The sequence below is a fragment of the Carassius auratus genome, unplaced genomic scaffold (genome assembly GCF_003368295.1).
Source record: "Carassius auratus strain Wakin unplaced genomic scaffold, ASM336829v1 scaf_tig00028543, whole genome shotgun sequence".
NCBI lineage: Eukaryota > Metazoa > Chordata > Actinopteri > Cypriniformes > Cyprinidae > Carassius > Carassius auratus.
In genome coordinates, this window is record NW_020525700.1 from 64,861 (window position 1) to 73,497 (window position 8,637).

At 35.0% G+C, this 8,637-nt stretch overlaps 1 protein-coding gene across 1 annotated transcript in view; it reads right to left on the reverse strand.

Annotated features, from left to right (window-relative positions):
• Positions 1-5,746, reverse strand: part of LOC113079563 (usherin-like) — a 64,154-nt gene extending 58,408 nt beyond the window's left edge. Inside the window, exons 1-2 of the mRNA XM_026251801.1 lie at positions 5,399-5,746; positions 2,086-2,228 (exon numbers count right to left, since the gene is read on the reverse strand). Of these exons, the coding sequence (XP_026107586.1) occupies positions 2,086-2,228; positions 5,399-5,652 (397 nt within the window). The 5' untranslated portion in view covers positions 5,653-5,746. The remainder of the gene's footprint in view (positions 1-2,085; positions 2,229-5,398) is intronic.
• Positions 5,747-8,637: the final 2,891 nt, after the last annotated feature.

Sequence of the window (8,637 nt, forward strand, 5' to 3'; positions counted from 1 at the left end):
CTTGAAATTGACATTTCAAACTTTCCAGATACCTCTAGTTTAAAATTGATGTCACAAAATAAGTCTCATCATGTCTGAAATTAAAGAAATAGAAAAATAACAATAATAGAAAATCAATGTTAAATCAAAATAAAATGGCAAAAGATGTACATGTATTTATCAGACACTATTTGTGATCGCTTACATAAATACAGAATGTGCGTGTTTTGTAGGGCAGCTCGTGCACACAGCCTAGTGTGTGCTGCTGTGAACATTTCACGCAGAGGTGGAGAACTCTCTCTAGAGCAGATTTCTAAATTAGAGATGAAGACGTGTGGACACACTGGGGTCCTATCAAAAAAGAAAGACGTAAAAAAAAAAATATATATATATATATATATATATATATATATATATATATATATATATATATATATATATATATACGACATAAGTTTCTCTCCTCCTATTTCACCTTGCCCATCCTTTCCTCTTCCTTTATCATGCAGCCGGCCACATTATTTTGAAGAATCTCCTCAATTCTTTCCTGCTGTTAATTTAGTGTGGCTTTGCCGGGTACTATTTCACATTGATGGGGCAGCTGATATGATGAGTGAGAGTGTTTATTAGCAGAGCCAGGAGCCACTAAAACTCACACTTTTCCCATAATCCCGCCACAGATCGCCGAATATGCCATACTGAGGCTCTTCGCAGCCCATTTTGGAAAAGAAATAAAGGGCTTTTCTCTTTAACAATAACAATCATTTCTCTCCTGCTTGGTAATGCCCACCTGTTCTCAAAGTCATCACCCCTGCCGCAAAGAAAGAGATGTGTAAATAGAGCTGGAGTGAAGGGCTCATTTCTGCTGCCAGAAACATGCAGATGGAAAGTGAGGAGGAGGATGGTTTGATTTATATAGCATGCTGATGGGGATTTGACATGTCGCTTGTTTGGGATTAAAGCGACTTTTAGAAGAGCTACTAATAAGGTGCATGCTGGGTCATCGCAGTTTTGGCATATGGTAAAGTACATACGTGAAACCACCAGTTTCCTTTGTTGCAATGCTCAACAAAATACATTAAATAAAAATCTAGTGAAAAAAAAAAAAAAAAGCATTTTAGCACACTGGTGACAGACTTACGCTGAATTTCAAACAGTTAAATGCCCCGAAGTATTTACGTTTTATTATTAAAATATTCTATATTAAAATATTTATTTATTATTTTTTAATAAAATATCAAAGCATTTAGCTTTTTAGATAGCACTTTATAAAGTGATACTGTCTATCACATAATACCTTAATCAAAAACCTTTTTATTTCAAAACCATCTTTAATCATCTTTAATCTAAGCATAACTATATACGATTAAAAACATCATAGCCGCTAAAACAAGCTTTACTAAGCAAAAGCTTAAGCTTAGTTTTCATTCATCCCTATTTAAACTACTTGGACATATTCTTCATGGCTAAACAATGCAGCTAATGCAGAGATTCTTAGTGAAGAATACAACCTATGAAAGGAAATACTAAACATAAAGAATACTAATTACAAGTTGCTAAATAAAATATACAGACACATAGTGCAAAACAAATAGACCAAAGCAGCAAGACAAGAAATTGAACAAAAAGTCTCAATGAGGCTGAGAATGTTACTCTGTTCACGTAGTTCTGCTCTCAAACAGAGGGATAACACTTCCCAAAAGCAGAAATTGTGAAGTGCTGCAGGGCATTGTGGGGAGGGGGATGTCTCTAAGCTTGATCATGAAGAGGTGGTGGTCCATAATACAGTGCAATCTGAGGGTATGCGAATACTGGCTCAGTAATTATAATGCATGTGCTAATAGGGTGAAGTACAATTAATTTATAACTTAGCAGAGAGTGTCTGTTATGATCCTTAATATGATTCTATTACAGTAATCAGTCCAAAATGACACCGGCAAGGTCATGTAGAAGAGGCGTACCCTTTAACTAGTGATCTTTGTCCACTGCCCCCCCACCTGCTCTTTCTATGGGAGAAGCCTCCCAGAGGAACCGCCTGACATGTTGTGTGCTCAATGATTTTCTGTTGTGTTTGTGGGCATTGTGTGTGTCAGTTGCGGAACTCACTGTCTTGTGCAGTAAGAAAAGAGACCCATGAGCTGCTGGTTTCTCCATGGCTGTTGGACACCAGCAGTCTGAAGTGATACTCGGTAAAGGGTTCAAGGTCCTCAACTGTGTGACTAAATACAGTCGTCTCATCGTCCATTAACCTAAAGATAGAAATAAATGTACACAGAACACATTACATTACATACTACTGCCCAAAAAGTTTTTTTTTTTTAAGTCTCTTATGCCAAGGCTGCATTTATTTGATCAAAAATACAAATAAAAAAGTAATTTAAATGACTGTTTTATACTTGATTCATTTTAAATGTAATTTATTCTTATGGTGGCAAAAGTTAATTTTTCAGCAGCCATTACTCCAGTCCTCTGTGGGTAACACTTTAGAATAGTGTTTCTTACTTACTAAATAACTAATAAGGAATTATTGAAGAACTAACAGGTGATTATTAATTAAAACTTAACTCACTACTGCTAACTACTAAGAAAGATGTGTTAACTAATCAGTATATAATATAATTTTATGATTATGTTAAGTAACAGTTAGCTAATCAGTAACTAATATATTCTGTGATACCTCCTGAAGAACTGCTATTAATTATCTACTAGTTAAGGTTCAAGAAAAATAACTATGAAATAACTACTACTGAACAGTTATAAGCAAAAAAAACACTATAATAATCAGGCTGTGTCCCATAAATCAAGTACTTGAGTAAAAGTACAGATACAGTGGCAACTTTGTTACAGCCCACTTATTAGCCTATAATGGGAATGAAATATGGATTTTGTTTGCTTCTAAATGTTTAACTTTTGATTATGAAATGTTTGTTAAATTAGTTAAAATGTGGGCAGTATACATGTTAAAATGGAATAAAATATGCTGTATTAAGAAATGTTCTCATCTGAAATAAACAGATTAGAGTATTTTACAAAGTTTATGATTACTTTTATAGCTTGTTTTTAGTCAAAATGATGTAGTTTATTATTATTTACTAATAGGTTCACTTTAGAATTCTGTAAGTCCTGCAAAATTATCTGATAATTCTTTATTAATTACTAATGGGTTCCCTATGTTTTCACTTTAAAATACTGTTTCAGATTCTAAGTAATTCTTCAGGAATTACCTGATAATTCTTTATTAATTATTAATGGGTTCCCAACATTTCCACTTTAGAATAGGCCTAATGTTTCAGGTTCAAAATAAGTCCTGCATAATTATTTGATAATTAATTATTAATAACTAAAGGGTTCCCTATGTTTTCACTTTAGAATACTGTTTCAGATTCTAGGTAATTCTTCAGGAATTATCTGATAATTCTTTATTAATTACTTATGGGTTCCCAATATTTTCACTTTAGAATAGGCCTAATGTTTCAGGTTCAAAATTAGTCCTGTATAATTATTTTATAATTCTTTATTAATTACAAATTGGATACCTGTATTTTCACTTTTCCTCAGGCTTTGCCTTACATACAGAAATTTAATTAATGGTAATGTGGTATATGCTGATGAGGCACACATTCAGTACTGTATATAAAATATAAAAACTAAGGTAAATTATCACAAGGCACTGGAGTCATGGTGGGGTCCCTATTGGAAGCTGATTTCTTACAAAACACACTCACAAAACAATTTACTACACAGGCAAAACCTCTATAAAATGTATTGCATTTATTAATATTGCATTCTCATACTACTACTACTATTGCTAATAACATTTATATGAAAGGGTCACAATTCAATGTAATTGTGTAAAAATGTTCATTAGTAGTTACTTCATAGTTATTTTTCTTGAACCCTAACTAGTAGATAATTAATAGTAGTTCTTCAGGAGGTATGACAGAATACATTAGTTATTGACTAGCTAACTGTTACTTAACATAATAATACAATTATATTACATACTGATTAATTAGCACATCTTCCTTAGTAGTTAGCAGTAGTGAGTTAAGTGTTAATGAATAATCACCTGTTAGTTCTTCAATAATTCCTTATTAATTATGTAGTAAGTAATAAACAGTATTCTAAAGTGTTAACCCTCTGGGTCATATGAGTCTTAATTCTAAATCATTTCAATATACTGATTTGTGCTCAAGTGTTGTATCAGTGTTGAAAGCAGTTGTGCTGCTTAAATTTTTTTCGGAAACCATGACACATTGTTAAAGGATTCTTTGTTTCTTTGGATTCCATATTAACTAGTAGTTTATTAGCTTATTAGGACATTACTATTGGGTGTTGTATTTGGGAGTATTGGCTGTTTATTAGGACTAATTCTAAATCACTTAATCCTACCCAATACCTAAACTTTAACATTTTACATTACGGACTATTCATAATTCATGATTAGGAGTTTCCTGAGGTGAAAGTTGAAGTTAATAGTTAGTTAATGGTGAGAATTGATCCCCAGTGTCCAAAAAGTGATTTTTTTAAGCTGTTTTTGTTGATAAAGACTTCATTTTAAATGTTTATATTAGCTAAAGCTAACTTTGACAACTCTTAGTAGTACACAAGCTCATAGATTCAAACTTAATAGGGGTTTTAAAATGATTAACATATCTTTTCTGTTAAGTGCTTTGCAAATCAAATCAAAAGTGATCTTAAGATTGAATGAGCTCATCAACTTCTATGGTTAGAATATGACATTATTCTGGTGAAAATGCAAGTGGGCATTTGTATAGAACTGAAATGAGAAATAGATATAATCATGCTCATTAAATGCCTTACAAGTCCTGCTGATAGGAACAAATCTTTGCTGGTTTTTTAAGCAGCATCAGCTTCCACAGAGCCCCACGATCAAATTTACCATGGAGTATAATAAATAAATCACATGAACAATGAAATACATTTCAAAACAATCCCAGGAAATGAAAGTGATGTATAATACATGTGCCTAGTCATTTATTTATTACAACAAAATGAGAATTCCCCTATTTCTGATTAAATTGCAATTTATTGTCAGGGAGCATGTAATGCATATATATTAGATAAATCATTTGTTTCTTTTTTTTTCTTTTTACAGAAGCAGATTTTTTTTTTTTTTTTTCATAACGACAGCCCTGGTCTAGGCCTACTATTTGATATTCCTGTACATCTGCTCTACAACCGTCTAACCACTACTTTCTTCTCTTTAGATCAAATACTGATAGATGTATCCTGTTTTCCAGATTCACTGCCTTTTGTATTATCAGTACAAAAGAACTATTGTTCACTGATGATTGCATGTTTGCAGTAGTAGTGATGACCTATATGTGTTTGTAGTGTGGAAAAGTGCATGTGTACACCGTGAAAGGTCTTCATGGCTTTGTTGCTCTGAGCTTACTGGTGAACTTGTGGGGAAGCTGAAGTCCTCATCTGGAGCTGGTAGCGCAGAGGTCCGGGAGCGTTGTGACGGGCTGGAGCAGCCCAAGCCACCTGCAGCGAGGTGGGGGTGGCAGATGCCAGCCTGGGGGGCAGGAGGCCATCTGGAGCTGTATGTGGAGAGGATGCAAAGGTGAAGTGGAGCAGAGAAAAGACCTGCACGGTGCAGCATATGCTAAGGAAAATGGGTAGAAACATTGTTGGGGATGGGAGCATTTTAGGGCTGTGAGACTTTGAAAAAGCCCAGCTTACTGTATATAGTACATCACATGCTGGGTTATAAGCTCTCACAATGGCACAACCTACTAAATGCCCTGAGAGGTTCTCCAGAAGGCTAAATTTAAAAGATTAAATATTCTGCTGGTGAAGAATCATGTAGCCATCTATAATATTACAGTTTGGAGAGAGAGAAAGAGAATTAATCTGTTTTTAAAGAGAGAGTCAAGAGACGGTGGAGAATGACACTTGTGTAATGGTGCGGTCAGCTCTCTGCGCCTCTGATTTACAAGGACTTCCTGGTCCCTTCTAAGCCTCCTCGCCTCACTTCAAACCCAACGCACCATCAACTATGCAGATAATGCTCCGGCTTCTATTTACTGTGACATCATCTGCTCTCAACTCAATCTCACTGGTCAGGGCTTACTTACACACATACCCTTATGCACACATATTCAAACAATATCTGAGTTTGACAATATTAATACTTTACATTAAGTATTAATATTGAGTTGTTTATATGAAAAATTGTTAGATACAAAAATTGACAGTCAATTAGAACATAATATAATATTTCGTTTAAATGTAAAAAAAAATGGTACAATAATAAAAATAAATAAATAAAAGTAATACTAAATAATAATTAGCAATAAGTGACTGCAATGTGGATCTAATTATTTGCAAATTTCTATCGTCAAGACATCGAGACTATATTACTAAATTGCCTGGAAGCACATGAAAACATCTCACCAGTCAAGAAAGCCAACATCTTGAATCTGTGTCTTTTCTTATTGCTTAGTGAGGACTCCAGGCAAATATCATCTATTCTGAAGAGCTATCTAGTCAGCATCAGCTTCAGTAATACAGCACTCTAATGCTCCAAGTGAAGTCCTCTCCATAAGTGAAGTCTCCTTCTCAATCAACCCTCCTCTTGTCCAGCCACAAAAACTCAATAACTGTTGATTATTTAAGTAATTTCAGCCACGCTGAACTAGAATCACCTCAATAGAATCCAAATTATAATTGAATACGCCCGTGGTGGTCGAAGCACTAAAAGAAAAAGAAAAAAGTTTATGAGAGCGAGACTGAATTCCTGGTTCCGTGGTCTCTGGTGTACAGAGAACAGACTAAATGAGATCAACTCATTGACATTACGGCAAGAAAAAAAGATGTTAATACTTTGATTGATGAGCGATGGAACTGCCAATTATGTCAATAAAGAGTATGGATACGCCAAGCTGTTGTGTTCAAAGCTTGACGTACCCATGCATCATTAAGGAGGACAGGGTGACAGTCTTGACTGAACTGTGAAGGAAGAGATGATGCGGATGTCTGAACCCAACTCTACATAGGCTGGCATGCGGGAACAGGGATGTGGCTTGTGCTCAGCAGGGGTCAGTCTCATCACTCAAGTCAGCGCTCCTAAATTAGTTTTACTGCCAAGCTGCAATTTTCATAATGTCCATGTGGCTTGTATTAGGCAAGAAAAAGCTTGGCAGAGGGACGCTGCTGCTTTGAGAAGAGTGGATAGGGCTTTGCTGGACGGACTCGGGGATAAAAGCCATTTCACTCTTTGTCTCCATCTGCCTTTGCTGCTATGGCTTTTGGGCAGGAATAAACAGCGAATGCCAGCCAACCAGTCATCAAAATAATGATGATGATGAGCATATGGACAGGTCTACAGATTGCCGAAGCTCAGAGATGCTAATACTACTTCATATATTTTGGACCTGAACACCAACACACAGCTCCAATGGTGTAACGCTGACTGAAGAGGTTGGCATATTGTGAATTTATCAAGAGACCACCAACTGCACACAAATATTGATAAACAGTGACAAAAATTCTTATTTGTTAGATTCTGTCTCATGTAAAGCGTACTTCTGTATTTGTCAAATTTATTGTGAAGAGGAAAACCCCTTGAGATGTAACATCTCGTATAAAAAGCTTTCTGTAGATGCAGGACCATATCATAGGCCTACAGGATATGTTATAACACAAAGGCCATACTGTATCTGTACTGTCAGAGTTAGAAAGTTTCTTGCTGGCATGGCACTTTACAAAAAAATAAAAAATAAAATAAATAAAATTAAAAATTAACAAACAATTAATTAATTCATTATACTTATTATACTTCAAAATATTACTTTACACTTTATAAACTGCATTTTAAAGAGGACCTATTCTGCACCTTTTACAATATGTAAATAGGTCCCTGGTACCCCCAGAATGTGTCAGTGAAGTTGCAGCACAAAATACCCCACAGATATTTTATTACATTGTCAAATTTGCCCCTCCTTTGGTTTGAACAAAAACACGCTGTTTTCTTGTGTGTGCCTTTAAATTCAAATGAGCTGCAGCTGCTGCCGCCCCCTTTCCAGAAGAGGGCGGAGCCTAAATAGCCAAAATGTCAAAATATATTTATGATATATGCAGACAGTGATTGTTCTCCGTTTGTAAATTTTTACATCTAAAAACAACATTTAAGTGGCACAGACAATATTAAGCCTAAATAGGTGCTATAGCAGTGGTTCTCTACCCATGGCCCGTTCAAATGCAGCCTATCATGCTAAACACGAATAAAAGTTTTACAATTAATTTCAGTTTTTACATGAATTAAAAAAAATAATAAACTAATATATGCTATAATGTTTTTGTTATGTAAAATAATTTAGTTTTTCATATATTATTTCAGACATGAGCAGACCTGTACTCACGTAATTTGTTACGCATTTAACGAAACACTTACAAGACAGCACTTTGGCAGAATTCATTCAAATAGTCATCAGTAGCCATTAGTTTGGTAAAATTGAGCATCAGAATGGACAAATTTGTTATTAAGGGAGAAAAATGAAATGTGGGAAAATGCCAGCGAAGGAACCCATACAGACAAGAATAGTGACAGTATCAGGAGTAAAGGTAGGAGAGTATTGGACTTTTGGTTTGCCCCGCCACTCACTGCTCAGGCAAAAGGAAACACTCATT